This window comes from Oncorhynchus keta, chromosome 24 (assembly GCF_023373465.1).
Source record: "Oncorhynchus keta strain PuntledgeMale-10-30-2019 chromosome 24, Oket_V2, whole genome shotgun sequence".
Classification (NCBI taxonomy): domain Eukaryota; kingdom Metazoa; phylum Chordata; class Actinopteri; order Salmoniformes; family Salmonidae; genus Oncorhynchus; species Oncorhynchus keta.
This window is the reverse complement of record NC_068444.1, coordinates 34,219,777-34,240,117: the sequence shown is the minus strand read 5'-3', so window position 1 is coordinate 34,240,117 and position 20,341 is coordinate 34,219,777. Positions and strand designations below refer to the sequence as shown.

Genomic DNA, 20,341 nt, shown 5'->3' with positions numbered 1-20,341 from the left:
GCGCCATAAGAAAGTGAGTAAACTGAAATATGACTAAGGAGTTAATCAGGGCAATATTTCCATAAATAGAAAGAGAATATCTGCCTAAAATAATTAGCTTCCTCTTTTAAAATATCATTCGGAGAATCATAGATGACTCCGTCTTCAGTATCGAGTTTCTGCAAATTCAAATTCATATTGGAGATTCAGGAAGAGTTTTGTGCATTTTTCTCCATATTCCATCCAGTTTGCTTTATTTTTGTAATAGATTACATTAGATCGTTCTTGAATAAGTTCCTCAAGTTCTTTTTGTTTTTCCTCTAACATATTTTGTATCTCTGTAGTATCGTTTTTATTGCTATCTACCTGTACTATTATTTCATGGATTTCCCTTGTTAGTCCTGTTTCTTTAGCCAGAAACGGCTTTTTATTATTGATGAATATTGAATTGAATGACCCCTGAAGGTACATTTAAAAGTATCCCAAACAATAAGCGGATTTGCTGAACCGATATTATACTGGAAAAATTCAGTTATAAATTATTTTGTCTTAGTTAAAAATAAGTTGTCCTCCAGTAAACTTTGATTACATTTCCAATATCCCGTCCACGTGGAAAATCTATAAGAGTTACGTGGATGCCAATTAGATGATGATCCGATCGCATTCTGTATCCTATTAAAACTTTTTAAAACCTTTGATGCAATTAAGAAAGAGACAAGAAAGTAGTCAAGACGACTAGCTTGATTAAGTCTCCTCCATGTATATCTCACTAGGTCGGGGTTTTTTAGTCTCCAAATATCCAATATTTCTAATGTGTCCATAATATTAGTGATTTCCTTAAGGGCACAGTGATGATTTTTTGTAGAGTGATTATCTTTACAGTCCATTGAGGGACTGTGTTATAGTCTCCTACCATAATGATTAGATCATTTGTTACCTGTAAGTTCAATAAATTGGTATAAATGTTTTTGAAGAAATGTGGATCATCCTGATTTGGACCATATATACTAATGAGCCAAATCTCTTTTTCGTCCACTTTCATATCCAAAAGGATCCAACTTCCTTGCGAATCATTCATGATTATTTGCCCATTCAGATCAACATTTTTGTTAATTAATATCGTCACACCCTTTGAGTTCCTTTGTCCATGACAGAACATTATTTCACCACCCCATTCCTTTTTCCACGCAACTTCATCTAAGGATGTAGAGTGAGTTTCCTGTAAACAGTATATGTTATATTCCTTTTCTTTTTGCCATGTAAAGACGGATCTTCTTTTTTTATAATCTGCCAAACCATTACAATTATAACTAGCTGTACTTATTTCACACCTTACCATAACTAGATACTATTCTCAGGCTAAATTGATCATAAGTAGTGCTTGTAAAGTTACTGCCATCAGAGGTATTATGAAGGTCAAAACTAGAGCTTTCAATTGTCTGATATTTAGAATTCATTAAATAGATTCTAGCAATATTTGTTTTATTTCCTTGCCTGTTTGCCTGTGAGCCAATGCCACAGATGTTAGAAAATTGAGACAAATTATGTGTGTCACAAATCTGAATAGGTTGATGTGTATGATATTGGATATGATATAATGAGAGTGTGTATGATGTCTGTATAAGAGTAAGACTGTAATGTGTGATGTCCAAATAAATAATAACTCTGCCAATTTTGAGTCATAACTCTGCCAATTGAGTGTCTATGTGTGTAATATGTAGTGCGTATAACCTTAATATTCATCATTATAATCCATATCGTACCACCATCATAGTTGCGTCATAATGACCTTTAACATAATTGAAAAACACATCCCAGCATTTCCATCGCAATTGACGTTTCACATGATCATGAAAGAGACCTTGCATTACTCTAGAGAAGGCTTCACTACACTACAAATGTATTCCGTACAATATGTTATTATTCCCCAATGCCACTATTCTGATATATTCCCCTTGCTTGATGTAAACATATGCAAACTTGTAGACAAATAAATAAAAAAGATAGACAAGCATTAAACACATTAAATTATAAAACAGTTCTCGACAATAGAGAGAGGGAGGAAAGAGAGAATGAGAGAAGAGCGAGATCAGGTGTGTGTGTATGTATAAATCCGTATGTGTAAGCAAGCATGTAGTTGAGTAGGTGTGTGTTCATATCCACTTCATAATGTACATTTTTAAACAGTTCCCATACCATCTTTTTTTCGTAAACTGAAGTCCCTGTAGAATTTAGTACAGCCACTGTGTTATGGAGCTGTCTCGGAATAGCTGTCCATCTATAAAGAGTTTGTCCACAATGATAAAGGCATGCCTACCATCCATCCTTTGTTGTCTTTGTTTCCCCATACAGTTTCTTACGACGTTCGTTTATCTCCTTTGGAAATAACCAAATTTGGTCCCTTTAAGCTCCCTTCCTCTGCTTTTGATCAGCTCCTTTTGTTGGTAGTGTTCAAATTTTGCGATGATTGGTCGGGGACCCTTGGTCTTGTCGCTCCGAGCTCCAGGTCTGTGTACTCGGTGGAAAGCCACCTTGTTTACAGTCTCTATAGGAAGTTTCAATGCGGATTTCATGAATTCTCTGATCGCGCCCTCTGGATTATTGGATGCGTCCTCAGGAATACCGGAAAAAAATAGATTTTCACGCTTGCTATGACTTTATATGTCTAGTAGCGTCTCCTTCGTCACCCTGTTTTCCCTGAGTAGACAATCCATGTTGGAATCGTGTATTTTTACCTTGGCTGTGAGTGTCTTGTTTTCTCTTTGGAGCTTGAGAATGTCACTCTGGCTGAACTCTAAACTCCCCATCAGCACTGCTACCTCCTCACACAACCTTTCCATTGTTGCATGGATTCCAGCAATCGCCCGTGTCTGTAGATTAATCTGCTTTTCCTTTTTTTGTCGGGTTAAAGTTATTCTGTGAGGTGTTCGGATCTATCCACGAAGGAGTATGTTGTTCCTCCATAGCGTAAAGTTGTTGGTACTCCTCGATTTCCCTCAGGATCTGCTTGGTATCCAGATTGGTTCTATACTGCAACCAGTTGTTTTACGGAAAGATAACAATGAGTCTTTCCCACGATGATGACAGGTGTCTGTAGCACAGCCAGCTATCACTTCGAGGAATCCACACACCAAAAAAAAGAACACAAACTTGCAGTTCCCAGCCATAAAGGCTAACCGCGTTGTGAAACCCTTAGTAACAAAACTTTAGTTCAGATTCAAATCGATATAATGAAAAAGGTTGAATGTAAACAACAAACTGAGTGTAGACAGTACAGTGTCCTGTTGCGCGCTCTGATGACGTCTATCTCTCGTAAACTACATTTTATTGTGGAGGACTTAATTATTCCTGCTGCCGTGGATATGCCTGGGACAATACTGGGGGTAAAGGACCAAAAAACTATATAGACAATGCCTTCATCAAACAACACTGTTTCACGACGCATATGTGACATGGCAGGAGATGTTTTGAAACAATTACTCCTTCACATACAAGCCAGTGAATTATATGCGTTACAGCTGGATGAGTGAACAGACGTGGCGGGCCTGGCACATCTCCTGGTATATGTCCATTACGTTTATGGGGGGTCAAGACATCCTCCACTGGAAACAACGAGAGCATATTTTTTAAAGTACTGGACAGCTTTGTGACATCAAATGGACTTTGGTGGTCAAGATGTGTTGGTATCTGTACTGATGGCACAGAAGCCATGACAGGGAGACATAGTGGAGTGGTAACGTGTGTGCAAGCAGTTGTTCCCGACGCCACATGAGATGAGCTTAAAGTTTTCTTTACTGACCATAATTTTAATTTGCTTGACTGCTTGCATGATGGCGAGTTTCTCACACGTCTGACCTATTTGAGTGATGTTTTTTCTCACCTGAATGATCTGAATCTAGGATTACAGGAACTCTCTGCAACTATATTCAATGTGCGGGACAAAATTGAGGCTATGATTAAGAAGTTGTAGCTCTTCTCTGTCTGCATTAACAAGTACAACACACATGTATTTCTGAAATTGACGAAACAAACACCTGGATTCATTATCCCTTTCATGCCCTGCCTCCAGTCCACTTACCAATATCTGAACAAGAGAGCCTCATCGAAATTGCAACAAGCGGTTCTGTGAAAATTGAATTTAATCAGAAGCCACTGTCAGATTTCTGGATAGGGCTGTGCTCAGAGTATCCTGCCTTGGCAAATCATGATGTTTTGACACTGATGCCCTTTGCAACCACGTACCTATGTGAGAGTGGACTGGGTGTGGAAAATGATTTAAGACTGAGACGTTCTCCCAACATTGCAGAGTTATGTGCTTCCTTTCAAGCACACCCTTCTCATTAACCTGTGGTGAGTAATTCACAATTTTTGATGAACAAATAAGGTTTTATATGTAAGATGGTGAAATAAAGAGCAAAATTATTGATTATTATTATATTATTATTATTATAGGACCAGTGCCCTTGTCCTATAAGAGCTCTTTGTCACTTCCAACGAGTCGGGTTGTGACAAAAACTCACACTCATTCTTATGTTTAATAAATGTATCGTATAGTGTGTGTGCGGCAGGCTTACAATGATGGCATAAAACAACGTGTGAGAGTGCGCTGACCCTGGTGCTAGAGGGGGTACAAAGCTGAGACTTGAATGTTTGAAGGGATACGTAACTATAAAAAGTTTGGTAACCGCTGTTCTAGAATATCAAAAACGTGTCCTTTAAAGATATCCCCTGATATCGACCCTTTACCCAGTGTTGGCTTGATTGAGAGTGTCAGGGGCCCATCCATCGAGTGGATGGGCCCCTGACACACACACACACGGCCATTATAGGGCCCCACAGACAGGAGCGGGGTTGGAGATAATTGTCTCATAAGTTAGTATGCACAGCTGTCGGCAAGGTCAAGTTTCATTTATGGATGGACGGGTGTCGCTATTGTCTCACTCTGCTCAGCTTCCTCTCTCTCTGTCTCTGTCTCTCTCTCTCTCTCTCTCTTTCTCTCTCTCTGTCCCTTGCCCTCTCTATCTCCTCCTGTCTATCCAACCCCTTTCTCTCGATCTCCCCTCTCTCTCGCTCCCCCTTTCTCTCTCTCTCTATATACAGTGGGGGCAAAAAAAATATTTAGTCAGCCACCAATTGTGCAAGTTCTCCCACTTAAAAAGATGAGAAAGGCCTGTCATTTTCTTCATAGGTACACTTCAACTATGACAGACAAAATGAGAAAAAAAAATCCAGAAAATCACATTGTAGGATTTTTTATGAATTTATTTGCAAATTATGGTTATTATGGAAAATAAGTATTTGGTCACCTACAAACAATCAAGATTTCTGGCTCACACAGACCTGTAACTTCTTCTTTAAGAGGCTCCTCTGTCCTCCACTCGTTACCTGTATTAATGGCACCTGTTTGAACTTGTTATCAGTATAAAAGACACCTGTCCACAACCTCAAACAGTCACACTCCAAACTCCACTATGGCCAAGACCAAAGAGCTGTCAAAGGACACCAGAAACAAAATTGTAGACCTGCACCAGGCTGGAAAGACTGAACCTGCAATAGGTAAGCAGCTTGGTTTGAAGAAATCAACTGTGGGAACAATTATTAGGAAATGGAAGACATACAAGACCACTGATAATCTCCCTCAATCTGGGGCTCCACGCAAGATCTCACCCCGTGGGGTCAAAATGATCACAAGAATGGTGATCAAAAATCCCAGAACCACATGGTGGGACCTAGTGAATGACCTGCAGAGAGCTGGGACCAAAGTAATAAAGCCTACCATCAGTAACACACTACGCTGCCAGGGACTCAAATCCTGCAGTGCCAGACAAGTCCCCCTGCTTAAGCCAGTGTCCAGGCCCGTCTGAAGTTTGCTAGGGAGAATGTGGATGATCCAGAAGAAGATTGGGAGAATGTCATATGGTCAGATGAAACCAAAATATAACTTTTTGGTAAAAACTCAACTCGTCGTGTTTGGAGGACAAAGAATGCTGAGTTGCATCCAAAGAACACCATACCTACTGTGAAGCATGGGGGTGGTAACATCATGCTTTGGGGCTGTTTTTCTGCAAAGGGACCAGGACGACTGATCCGTGTAAAGGTAAGAATGAATGGGGCCATGTATCGTGAGATTTTGAGTGAAATCCTCCTTCCATCAGCAAGGGCATTGGAGATGAAACGTGGCTGGGTCTTTCAGCATGACAATGATCCCAAACACACCGCCCGGACAATGAAGGAGTGGCTTCGTAAGAAGCATTTCAAGGTCCTGGAGTGGCCTAGCCAGTCTCCAGATCTCAACCCCTTACAAAATCTTTGGAGGGAGTTGAAAGTCCGTGTTGCCCAGCAACAGCCCCAAAACATCACTGCTCTAGAGGAGATCCGCATGGAAGAATGGGCCAAAATACCAGCAACAATGTGTGAAAACCTTGTGAAGACTTACAGAAAACATTTTACCTCTGTCATTGCCAACAAAGGGTATATAACAAAGTATTGAGGTAAACTTTTGTTATTGACCAAATACTTATTTTCCACCATAATTTGCAAATAAATTCATTAAAAATCCTACAATGGGATTTTGGGGATTTTTTTTCTTCTCATTTTGTCTGTCATAGTTTAAGTGTACCTATGATGAAAATTACAGGCCTCTCTCATCTTTTTAAGTGGGAGAACTTGCACAATTGGTGACTGACTAAATACTTTTTTTGCCCCACTGTATATATATTCTCCCCTCTATCTATCTATCTATCTATCTATCTATCTATCTATCTATCTATCTATCTATCTATCTATCTATCTATCTATCTATCTATCTATCTATCTATCTATCTATCTATCTATCTAATTAATCTCCCTCCCTCCTTCTCTCTCTGTCCCTCGCCCTCTCTTTATCTCCTCCTGTCTATTCTACCCCCTCTCTCGATCTCCCTTTCTCTCTCTCTCTCTCTCTCTCTCTCTCTCTCTCTCTCTCTCTCTCTCTCTCTCTGTGTGTCTTTTTCTGCATGGCTGAGCAGGTGGATTGCAAGTGCATTTTGATGAATATTAATGGGAGATTTTGACAATTATATGAAAATGAATTGTTTATTTACAGAGTCTACTTGTGTTTATAGGTGGTTGGTAGGGACTTACCAGGCTAGGCCGGGGTAGGCCGCACACACAGAGATGCATGGGTATGGAAAGCACGTAGCTAACGATGACTCAGTTCTGAACAATAGAAAATGTTCAATTATCAGGTTATTGGAGTTGATCAGCCATACTTCTTTACAGACCAGTTTACTGAAAACCTGTCACCAGTCATTTGAAACAACTGAAAATGTAGTAAGCCATTGTCTTGCATTGGAAGTTTATTTGGCTTGTTTAACAAGGGGTAGGCAACTAGATTCAGCCAAGGGATGATTTTTGTCGGAGTGGATGGTCGGGGGCAGGAACATAATTATAATACGTTGTACACAGCAAATTGACCACAACTAGCCTAAAAAGGCAAAAAATAACGATCATATTATACCTTGAATTACGTTGAGATACGAGTTTCTAAATTAAACAATTATTTTGCTAAATTCCTGGTGATTTTACAGTGTTTTCTTTAACCAAAAATATATATATATATATTTTTGTATTTATTATTTAAATCATTTATTGATAGAAACTTTAGGGAGCCAAAATAAAATAATTTGCGGACCGGTTTAGGCCCATGGGCCGCCTGTTGCCCACCCCTTGTATAAAGGTTTCTAGTTTTAATTACATAGAGCAAAGATTAATTAGGTTAATAACTGCTGTCAGTCTACTGATCATCTTGACGGGAGAAGGATATTGGCCCTATATTGACACGTGACCTTGCTTGATTGATTGCTTGCAGTCTAGATGGATCCTGATGTGAATACTGACACATTAGTTTTCAGCATCTAAACTACAAATTACTGCTGCGCCTCACTCATATGATCACCATATATGATCATCACTGTTCTGGGTTCAGCTAGGGGCGGGTGAAATTAACAGTGATCTATCATTTTGCCATATGCATCCCCCCATCCCTCCCTCCCTTCCTCCCCTCAGGGTCCCGTCTGCATATCCTTTAATAGATTGGAAGCATTTCCTTTTTGCTGATGCCAGTAAGTGTGTTTCGGGGCCACAGCCAAGCAGTGTGGGAAATGGAACATAACTTTTCTGCTGTCCTGCTGTCTAGCTCTCTCTTTTCTCCCTTGTTTCTCTTTTCTCACTCTCCCACTCTCTCTCTTCAGCTCTCTCTCTCACTTTTCTGTCTTTCTCTCCCCCTTCATCCCTCCCTTCTGTCCTGATAATGTTCTCTCCCTCTCTCGCTCTGTTACTCTTCCTCCTCTCCCCTGTCTCGCTGTTACACAGGAAGTGATGATGTCTTGTCTCTAGGCGAGCGCTGCCACAGAATATGGAGGCCAATTGTTCCAGAATTTTAAAAATTATTTCTGTCTGTCTCAGACAGTTCTGAATAATTAACAGTGATAGGCTTGCTTATTATACCCATTAGAAATGACAAAACAAAGAAATCGCTTCAATGTGATGGTTCCATTCAACTGACTGCTTTCACAAGTACAGCTCCCCTAAACAGAGTTGATTCTGAGAAAAATGTTGTCACTAGGGATCCTAAGTAAATCATTTTTGGCCCAAGATTCAGGCTATCTGAAAAGTAGCTTTGAATTCATCAAAATGATTTTATACTTTATGTGTAGACCGGTATCTGTGCCACCTTGTTGCAGCCTAAGAGCTGGAGAGATACAGAGGCTTTATGCAGTATTTTCAGTGGTAACTGCAGCTTATCAGCAGCTTCCTCTAAAGCCCCTCCTTATTTTATTTTTTTTTATTTAAAATTTTAACTTTTTTTTTTGTCTCATCGCTACAACTCCCATACGGGCTCGGGAGAGACGAAGGTCGAAAGCCATGTGTCCTCCGAAACACAAACCAACAAAGCCGCACTGCTTCTTAACACAGCGCACATCCAACCCGGATGCCAGCCACACCAATGTGTCGGAGGAAACACTGTGCACCTGGCGACCTTGGTTAGCGTGCACTGCACCCGGCCCGCCACGGGAGTCGCTGGTGCGCGACGAGACAAGGATATCCCTACCGGCCAAACCCTCCCTAACCCGGACTATGCTAGGCCAATTGTGCATCGCCCCACGGACCTCCCGGTCACGGCCGGTTGCGACAGAGAGCCTGGGCGCGAACCCAGGGTCTCTGGTGGCACAGCTAGTGCTGGGATGCAGTGCCCTAGACCACTGCGCCACCCGGGAGGCCCAGCCCCTCCTTATTTTTACTAGGATCCCTAGACCCACACACACATGTATTGACACATACACAGGATGCCACGTTATTGGTTCTTACCCCTGACTGTGTTTTTCAGTGGAAGTTCTTCCTGTCGAGACACCTATGGAACAGTGGAGGAGACTCTTATTTACACCTTATAACGTTGTTGAATTCACTGCAATAGTGTAGTTATAGCTATGGAAGAATTGGAAGGATTGGTCCTTTGAGCCGTGTAGCCATTGTTCAATTGCTATCTGAAACAATTCAATTTTACCCGAACTCTTTACAATGCAATTGCTGTCTCATGATGGGTTTTTGGTGGTGACTAAATGGAGAGTAAAACTAATTATATTGCAGAGAGGCAACACGGACATGTCGGTTATAATAGGTTATAATAGTGGAAACCACTGACTCACTATGCAATGTTCATTGACTCTGGCATCCAGGGTGGTGTTTACTTCCACTTCATTTTACATCGGAAGGGGAAAAGCAATCTATCATTTGGAGAAACCAGTCAGCGGCCAGTCAGGATGGTTAAGATCCATTTTTGGGGGCCGTATGCTGTTCGACACCCGCAGGGAGGTAAAACTTCAGACTTTCTGCCAGACGGGTAGCTGTTGATTGTCCAGTTGATTGCCTGGGAGAAAAGAAGGTTTCTGCACTCCTGTGTCCATCCTCTCTATGTAATTGAACCTGCACCTATTCTAGCGGTAGGCTAGACCACTCTTCGAAGGGGGTATAAGAACCACCCACCACCCCGTACTTCCATTACGCAGAGGTAAGGCAAGGCAACCTCTAGCCCCTCCATTAAGCCTTCCTTCCCAGCGCAACCGAATGAACAAAACAAGTTGAGGTGTAAAAAGCAATATCCCCAAAGTTCTTCTGGTAATTCTGGGTCTCAACCCTCCCTTTTTAGCGGGACCTTTACCTATTCACCTCAATTATAAAGTCCAGCCCTCCTCTAATCTGGGCTTTTTACTGTGCACAACATAACAGAATGCATTTCCAGACTAATGCCCGAGGAAGGTGTGTGTGCGTGTACCTACACTTGTGTACGTACCAGTATGTGTTATGTGTACGTGCACATGTGTGTAGGATTTCCAATCTCGTGTTCTGTTTGTTCTCTGTCTGTCTTCGGGGAGAATTTGTTTGCCAAAAGGCCTCTTCCTGAAGAGGTTGGCTGGAAAGGATGAGGATCAACATGGAACATGAAGGAGTAGAGTCAGCAGGTGTTGTCTCTAATTAACATACATCTGATTGACATGTATGTTCTCTGTTTCCTTCCTCTCCGACAGCTCAGCCAAATGTACCTAAAATACATGAGGGATGGTGGGCGTACAAGGAGGTTGTTCAGGGGAGTTTTGTACCAGGTAAGAATCCTTATACTGTACTGTGTGCAGTTAAGACTGCTGTTTATTTTCTGTAAATGTGAAGTGTGAAGAACATTGCATATTTTCTATTTCATAGCTCGACAGACTACCTTGCCACGGGCTCTGTTTTTAATGCTTACAAGACATTCGTTGCCTTTGTCATGTAGTTCATGTTGTTTGGTTGCTGATTGACTGGCAGGTGTACAAGGGCCTTTCTTTCTACCTCGTTAATTTCCCTCTATGTGTACCCACCCGTCAGCCCAATTATTTCCTAAGATTGTACTTTTCTGCTGCTGAGCTGTTGAGGGCTTTCGATGATGCCTGCAAGTGTGTGTGTGTGTGTGTGTGTGTGTTGTGTTAATGCATGCCTTTTATTAAAGCCTGCGGATGTGTTATTTTATATGAATGTGTGTGTGTGTGTCTGTGTGTGTGTGAGTGTGTGTGTGCGTGTGTGTGTGTGTGTGCATCCGAATGCATTTGCATGCTTTTTTTATTACACCTGCAGTTGTATATGTGTATATGTCACACAAAATAACACCTGGGAATCAACTGTCAGCGACTGAGGAGCGCTGTGTGTGTGCGTGGACGTAAGTGTGCGCGCGAGCGTGTCTGTTTGTCAGAGACACATCGTCATTGCAATGCTTTATCTCCAATATAATGTCAGCGCCCCTGTCCTCACAGGCCTTCCTGCACCACTAGCCAATCAACAGCAGCCGTCACCGCTAATACACTAGTCGTGATCCCCCTGTGCCGGCGAGGGGAGGAGGTACGGTAATCAGACGTTTTACGCCCTACTCTCTCAGGTCTCTGCCATAGAGGAGCTGATAGTAGCCGATAAAGATTTAAACTTTACCCCGTGCGAATGAAGTGACATTACTGAGCTAGGGTGTGATAACCCTGAATCGGTTGATATGGCACTGTGGTAGTTAGAACTAGGACCACAGGGAGACTGTGGGGAGTCGGTCGGTAGTGTTGTTATGGATATTATTGTACCTGTTCAACTATTTTCATGGATAAAACGGTAGCTGTTAACATTTTGTATTAGTATTTGGTTTGACTAATTCCTCAGTCCCTTTCTGTATTCCAAATCATGTCTAGAGCATGGAGATATTAAGTCCCCCATCTATGTCTACTCATAACCAACTGCAAGACGTCCTGGTCCTGGGAATTCACAGGGTGCACATTGTATTTGATCTGTTTAGTTTTTTAAACCCAGCTCTCTGATTCTGTTAATGATTATTCATTGATTAGTTAATTCAGGTATTTCGCTACACCCGCAATAACATCTGCTAAAGATGTGTATGTGACCAATAACATTTGATTTGATTTGAGGTTTGCTAGTGCTGGGCTGTTACAAAAATGCCCACTCTGATGGGTCCACTCCACCGGGATTTTTGAACACTGTTGTACAGTAGGATATTTGTAAAAGCTAACTTGATCCCATGTTGTAGCCTTATGTCACATAACTGACCTTTGCAATATAATGTGCCCTTTCTAAGCTACCCCAATTAGCTTTAGTATTTCCCAAAGGTCAACGAGGACCATTAGTATATGCCTCCTTTTAATCTGCTCTGGGGAGACGATTCTCCCAGCCACAGATCTAGGATCAGCTCATTATCAGTAGATCCTAATGCTAACTATCAGAGGGGGGAATACAAAACTAACCTTAGCTCAGTGTCTAGGGCCAACTCCATCCTAGTCATTCAGTGTACCGTCATCTCTTCAGAGAGCATTGAGAAGCAGCTCTTATTGGCACAGTATGGAGTTAAAGGTCATTTGAGATCATCAGCTTTGAGCATCATCCGGGGTCATTCCAGGAAGCCCGGCCCGGATGTGGATTTTGCTGTTTATTATTGTTGTTTTTTTACATAATTTTCCCCTCTATTCTCTTTATCCCATTTCAGCAGATTTTCTTGTTGATCCTGCTGAAAGATTATTTTAGAGGAGATAAAGCCTGTGCGGAATGGCTGGTTGCTGTGAGCTAGCGTTAGGGAGGGAGGGAGGTAGAGGGGGGGGCTTGGCAGGATCCAAAGCAGTGGTTGAACCATCTTGAATTGTCATGCTGGGATGAAGAGAGCTTCATGTGGAACAGGTAGCATGCTGTTCAGCCAGACAGAGGTGTCAAGATGAACATGTGGTCTCAGGGTGAGAAAGGGGGTTGCATGAAAGTGACTGGTTAACACTCACTCCCTTCCCTTAACTGAAATGACTATCGTTTCAGAAATCTCAGTTTATCTCTTGGTCCAATTTCTATTCTTTTTTTCTCTCTTCCTCTACTTTTTCTCTTCTTTTCCTGTCCACCCCCCCCCCCTCTCTCTCTTTCTCCGCCCTCTAGTTCTTTAAAATATCCCTTCTCTGTCCTGTGCCACTGGAGCGAGATGCGAGGTAGATAGAGAGAGCGATGCGACTCAGCTGGCCTGGCTAGCTGCTGGTTGTCTCTCTGATGAGTAGCTGGTAGGCATCTGATGGCGTGTAGTGTTGGACTGTGTGCTCCTGCACAGACCCTCTCCATGACAGGCACTGGACTAATGAGAGAGAGTGGAGATGGAGAGGACCGGGAGCGAGAGTGAGAAAGAGAGGCAGAGAGAGAGAATGAGAATGAGAATGAGAGAGAGAGGGAGGGGGGGGACAAGAAAGAGGGGGAGGAGGGTGAGAGGAAGAGACAAGGGTGGGAGATTGAGAGATAAAGAGGGAGAGATGAGGAGAGGCAATTATAACAACCATACAACTATGAACTAGACATGTGTAAGCAGCTTTCACCAATTCAGTGCTAGGTCTTTAAGGTCCATGAAGCGAAACAATGGAATCCATCTTCTCTTTCCTACTCTGCACTTGCAACAGTGTAACTATGTACCCCAGATGTAGCACCGGCTTTTCTGCAGTGGAAGTCTTCTGAATTACTGCTCCACTGCTTAAATGATAACAAGTCATGGAAGACTCTTGATCTGAAAAATATCAAATATGAGAAATAATCAGACAGAAACAGACAATCAGTATGGTCTGTTGTTGAAGCGTCAAACTCCGTCATCTTTTTTTACACAGTTAACTATAGCACTTTCAATTCTTCATTCCCTTCTCTCTAAAAGTCGGATTTAAAATCCACACTTCTATTTCGAATAATAATAGTATAAGAGTTAGTTTTCTTTGAAAGGAGGGGATTGATTAACAAATGAAAGGTTTCTTCAGCCTTACTTGAGTCTCGGTACTCAGAGACAAGAAGGATTCGCCAATTACAGGTTTCTGAGCTACCGTGTCCAAAACCCGGCTTCCTGAAAATCCCTTTAAAGCCTTTTAACTTAATTCTCCAGTTAAAGGGCAATTCCGATGCTTTTCAACCTCATTTTTATCATCTCCAGCACCAACCCAGTGTCTACATATGTGAAAACAATGTGTTTCTATGATCTGTGGTTAAAAATATAAGAATAAAGGTCCAAAACAATGCTGCTGTGACATCACAGGGTAGGATTAAACGTTTTTAAAAACACAGTGATTTTTGAAAACCTGCCATGAGTTTTAGGTATTTTCTTGCTCCCCACTTCACTGTGAATCTCATAGTGTTTTTTAAAATCACTGTTTTTAAAATGTTTTAACTTTTGATGATGTCATCAGGTCGATGAAATGCACCGTTTCCACATATGTAGACACTGGTATTGTGCTGGAGATAATGAAATGAGGTTGAAAAGTGGTGGAATTGCCCTTTAAGCCCTTTCAAAATCACTGGCCGCTGCTAATTGTTATATATATTATGTAAGTGTGTGTGTCTGGCAGATAGTGAGTGCTTCTCCGAGTAACAGTCTCTGATCGAAACTCAATTAAACAACACAGAGACGATCCACGAGGGTGCGGCAACTTTGCAACCTGCGCTTTATTGGGGGAAAATTGATATCCTATAGCACTTTGCCAGCTTCTTTCTGCTAACAGGCACTAGAAGGACTAGCAAAGGGACAATGTGCATTAAAGATCCTTAGTGTTGAAACACTGTTAGGGGCTGTTGGAGGAACAATGTTGGCTGTTTTGATTGGATCAGTAGATGGGGTTTTGCATTGTGATTGGACCATTAGATGAGGCTCTGCGTTGTGATTAGTAGTGTTTTTACGATACCAGAATTTTTACTTCAATACCGATACCAGGTTTAGTATCACGATACTCGTTAACGGAATGATACTCAAAGTTATACCACGGCAAAGAAAAGAAAGCATGTTAGCTTTCACAGAATAACAGAATAACAGAATAACCACTGGGCTTTATTTTTCATTTTTTTACATTGAACAATATGTTGATGACTGGTTGAACAACTAAAATAACACATAGTATATCTTATATTCTATATTCAATTTCTTTAAAAAATAAAACACCATATTAAATAACAGAAGCTAATAACAGAAGCTAATCAGTATCCCTATGCAAGACCTTATCTGAGACGCAGAGCATGCAATCATTTTACAATGACATCTAAACTGTTTTAAAATGTCAGGGTAATTTGCTAATCTATGGCCATAATATCTGGTCAATTTCATTCATTAGACCTATGATTCATTATTCATCTACAGTGCCTTCAGAAAACATTCACACCCCTTGACTTTTTCAACATCTTGTTGCATAACAACCTGAATTTAAAATGGATTAAATTGACATTTTGTGTCACTGGCCTACACACATTACCCCATAATGTCAAAGTGGAATCATGTATTTAGACATTTTTACAAATGACTAAAAAATGAAAAGTTGAAATGGCTTGAGTCAACAAGTATTTAACCCCTTTGTTATGACAAGCCAACCTGGCCTGGCCTGATTCACACAGTCTCCTCTGAATAGTTGGTGTTGAGATGTGTCTGTTACTTGAACTCCGTGAAGCATTTATTTGGGCTGCAATCTGATGTGCAATTAACTCTAATGAACTTATCCTCTGCAGCAGAGGTAACTCTGGGTCTTCCTTCCCTGTGGCGGTCCTCATGAGAGCCAGTTTCATCATAGCGCTTGATGGTTTTTGCGGCTGCACTTGAAGAAACTTTCAAAGTTCTTGACATTTTCCGGATTGACTGACCTTCAGGTCTTAAAGTACTGATGGACTGTCATTTCTCTTTGCTTAATTGTGCTGCACTTGCCATAATATGAACTTGGTCTTTTACCAAATAGGGCTATCTTCTGTATACCATCCATACCTTGTCACAACACAACTGATTGGCTCAAACGCATTAAGAAGGAAATAAATTCCACAAATTAACGTTTAACAAAGCGCACCTGTTAATTGAAATGCATTCCAGATGACCTCATGAAGCTGGTTGAGAGAATGCCTAGTGTACAAAGCTGTCATCAAGGCAAAGGGTGGCTACTTTGAAGAATCTCAAATATAAAATAGATTTAGATTTGTTTAACACTTTTTTGGTCACTACATGATTCCATATGTGTTATTTCACAGTTGCGATGTCTTCACTATTGTTCTAGAATGTAGACAATAAAGACAATACAAATAAACAAATATATGAGTAGGTGTTGACTGGTACTATATGTCATTGCCACTCAAAAACCATTTGAATTGAGTTTCCAGTTGAATAACATTACAATGAAAATGTCATGTGTAAAACTGCTTTTCATGTTGTTTTACAACTAAACCTCCCTTGCACTGCACTGCTTTGTAACACATTTTGCATAGTTGTTTTGGTGGGCTGACCTTTACCATCTGCTCTGTAAGCAGTTCCAAAGTGTTCTCACAGTTCCCTTCTGGAACCATTTGGGTCATCAAACTGCCCGCGTGGAGGTATGATGTTTTCGTTAGAAGAAGCCATGCTGTCAGAATTCTCTCCCCTCTGGCTTGCTTCTCAAAAGCTGCTGGCGCTTTGTCATCAGCATGTGCAAGCACAAGTAGCCACTAGCCTGGCTATCTTACTACTGCAAGGGTTATGACGGTTATGGAATTCTGGGTAACGATTCAAATGTCAAAATGATCTACGTCATACAGTACGTCATGAATACAGCAATGCTTTGGTGACACCCCTGCGTAAAAAACAAATGGTTTTGACTCTGGAACTTTTGGGAAGTTAGCTTTTCCTTCTGACTGTGCCGTTCTGCTCGTAAAATTAATACCAACTTTACCCAATTCATGTAAAAATGAGTAACTGCTATTGGGTAAACTATACCTACTTGAATATAAAGTTGAATGCTCCTTTCTCCTAAAATGAATGCATTAAGATGATTATAAATATATTTTTCATAGTTCACAGTTATTGTCCGTAATTGTCAGTTACACGATTACACAATAATTGTGCCAGCCCTAACTACAGCCCCCTTGAGAAGATTCAGACAAATAATTAGCCCTAACTACAGCCCCCTTGGGAAGATTCAGACAAATGATTAGACAGACTCGATCCTCTCAATCCCTATATGACGTGAGACACATTTGACAGAAGTACCGACATTAACAAAACTTCTAGTACCGAACCGTTTTTCAGTATCAAAAAAGTACTGACGTTTTGGAATATCGTGCAACAGTAGTGATTGGACCAATAGCTGTGGTTCTGCATTGTGATTGAAGCAGTAGCTATGGTTCTGCTGAGGACAATTATGGCCCATTGAGTTCTGATGATGATGGGGAAGTGAGTACCAGGCTGCCAGCACCAGGCAAGAGTGGAATTTAGCCAAGATACAGTCAAGGTGTGGATGAGGACTGTGGGTGCTGTTAGATGTTAGTTTAGGAAAGTAAACATATTAATGTATTATCTAGTACAGTGAACAGCTGAAGTCGAAAGTTGACATACACCTTAGCCAAATTCATTTAAATTCAGTTTTTCACAATTCCTGACATTTAATCATTGTAAAGGATCACCACTTTATTTTAAGATTGTGAAATGTTAGAATAATAGTAGAGAGAATGATTTATTTCAGCTTTTATTTCTTTCATCACATTCCCAGTGGGTCAAAAGTTTACATACACTCAATTGGTATTTGGTAGCATTGCCTTTAAATTGTTTAACTTGTGTCAAACGCTTCAGGCAGCCTTTCACAAGCTTCCCACAATAAGTTGGGTGAATTTTGGCCCATTCTCCCGACAGAGCTGGAGTAACTGAGTCAGGTTTGTAGGCCTCCTTGCTCGCACAAGCTTTTTCAGTTCTGCCCACACATTTCCTATAGGATTGAGGTCAGGGCTTTGTGATGGCCACTCCAATACCTTGACTTAGTTGTCCTTAAGCCATTTGCCACATCTTTGGAAGTATGCTTGGGGTCATTGTCCATTTGGAAGACCCATTTACGACCAAGCTTTAACTTCCTGACTGATGTCTTGAGATGTTCCTTCAATATATCCACATCATTTTCCTTCCTCATGATGCCATCTATTTTGTGAAGTGCACTAGTCCCTCCTGAAGCAAAGCACCCCCATAACATGATGCTGCCACCCCAGTGCTTCATGGTTGGGATGGTGTTCTTCGGCTTGCAAGCCTCCCCTTTTTCCTCCAAACATGACGATGGTCATTATGGCCAAACAGTTCTATATTTTTATTCATCAGACCAGAGGACATTTCCCCAAAACAAAAAGTACGATCTTTGTCCTCATGTGCAGTTGCAAACCGTAGTCTGGCTTTTTTATGGCGGTATTGGAGTGGCTTCTTCCTTGCTGAGCGGCCTTTCAGGTCATGTCAATATAGGACTTGTTTTACTGTGGATGTAGATACTTTTGTACCTGTTTCCTCCAGCATCTTCACAATTTCCATTGCTGTTGTTCTGGGATTGATTTGCACTTTTTGCACCAAAGTACGTTCATCTCTAGGAGACAGAATGAGTCTCCTTCCTGAGCAGTATGACGGCTGCGTGGTCCCATGGTGTTTATACTTGCTTAATATTGTTTATACAGATGAACGTGGTACGTTCAGGCGTTTGGAAATTTCTCCCAAGAATGAACCAGACTTGTGGAGGTCTACAATTTTTTTTCTCAGGTCTTGGCTGATTTCTTTGTATTTTCCCATGATTTCAAGCAAAGAAGCACTGAGTTTAAAGGTAGGTCTTGAAATAAATCGACAGGTACACTTCCTATTATACATTTTCTACTTAAATATGTTGTGTCTGTAAGCATAGAGTTACATGTTTTGTAGCTTTTGGTAATAGCTGGTTGTCTGTAATGGTGGCTTTTTCTGCCAGTTCAATGGAATCCAATTGCAGGCAGGAATCTTTGTGGATTATACAGTATGAGATTGTTATGCGCTAAGCTTGCCTGCTACTCTGCTCTGCTGTCTCAGCCTGTCTACCAATCTCTGCTGCTCTCTCTCTAATGATTCTGTTTGTGCCAATCAATCCAGACGTTGTGTGATACCTGTATCCAATGATGTGTGTTGGGTTATGTAAGACCCACGGTAGTCACAACGTACAAAACAGCTGAAATGGATCGACACCGGCTCACACAGACCTTTCACTTCTCTTATATCTTGTATTCTCTACTTAGCTAGGGGTTGGCAGGCACATGCACACACACACACACACACACACACACACACACACACACACACACACACACACACACACACACACACACACACACACACACACACACACACACACACACACACACACACACACACACACACACACACACACACACACACACACGCAGATAGACAGGGCCACAGAGGGTGGAGACAGATGGGGGTAGAAGTCAGTCCTAGGCTCCTTCTCTCTTCATACTTTACTGGGGGATACACACTCAAATCCCTCTGATTAACCCACACACAGATAGTTACTGATTGATAGAGATTATTCATCGGATGTCTGTGTGTCTCATTGCTGCTGTGTAGGATTTTGTGGATATTGGGACAATAGAATGCTCCAAACTGGACTCAGTGTGCATTCTTGACTTGAACAGCCCTCCAGAAACACAATCAGATATACAATGAGGGGATCCCTGCAATATACCTGCAACAGAATGTGACTCGTTGTCAGTCACTGCAGCCTTAGAGGAAGAGGTATATTCACTATGGCTGATTCTCCCATCGTCAGTGAAAGGCATCACGGCGCACGCCACACACACACACACACACACACACACACACTGCAGTGACAACTGTGGGTATTAAGTGGTGATGTGACCTCTACTTTATTTACCTTCTACTGACTGACGGAGACAGACAGACAGACAGACAGCATGTAGTGAAGGGCAAGGAGATGGAGGGAGGAAAGGAGAGGAGAGTAGATAGAGGAAGGCAGATTTTTACCAATCTAACTACATAACAACTTAATGTTAATAATTGATTTCTATGGTAAATCTTTTGATAAACAAGTTGAATCAAGATGTAGCCTAGGCTTATTCACAATACAGGTGAATGCATCTTCAATGGGAGATTGTGCATGCATTGAGTTATTAAGCTTGTTTTGGCTGATTTCATGGGGCTACAGATGAAAAACAATCTGTTTCCCTTCCATTTGGGACTTATTTTATTGTACTGATCTTCTTATATAAAAGTGTGTGCTGTCTCTTTAAGACCCATGACGTCCTTCACACAGTTAGAAGCTCAGCAAAGATGATCTTGACTGGGAGAGATGTGAGGCAAGCGGGGGAGATTAAGTGAATTCATAAAGTTTTTGGTCACAACCAGTTTGGAAATCTGCTATATTTAGCATATTCTCACAAACTCTTTACTAGGGTAGTACATTGATGTTAGCTTCAGCTGTAAGCTAGCAAGGAAAGTTAGCCTACAATGCTGGAAGCTACCAGTATATTCTTGCATTGTAAAGTGTTC

At 41.3% G+C, this 20,341-nt stretch overlaps 1 protein-coding gene across 4 annotated transcripts in view; it reads left to right on the top strand.

Annotated features, from left to right (window-relative positions):
* The window catches only part of LOC118357425 (carbonic anhydrase-related protein 10), a 330,735-nt gene that overhangs the window by 60,033 nt on the left and 250,361 nt on the right, over window positions 1-20,341 (top strand). For all 4 annotated transcript variants that reach the window (XM_035734508.2, XM_035734507.2, XM_035734506.2 and 1 more), the window contains exon 3: window positions 10,545-10,619. In XM_035734508.2, coding sequence (XP_035590401.1) covers window positions 10,545-10,619 — 75 coding nt within the window. The remainder of the gene's footprint in view (window positions 1-10,544; window positions 10,620-20,341) is intronic.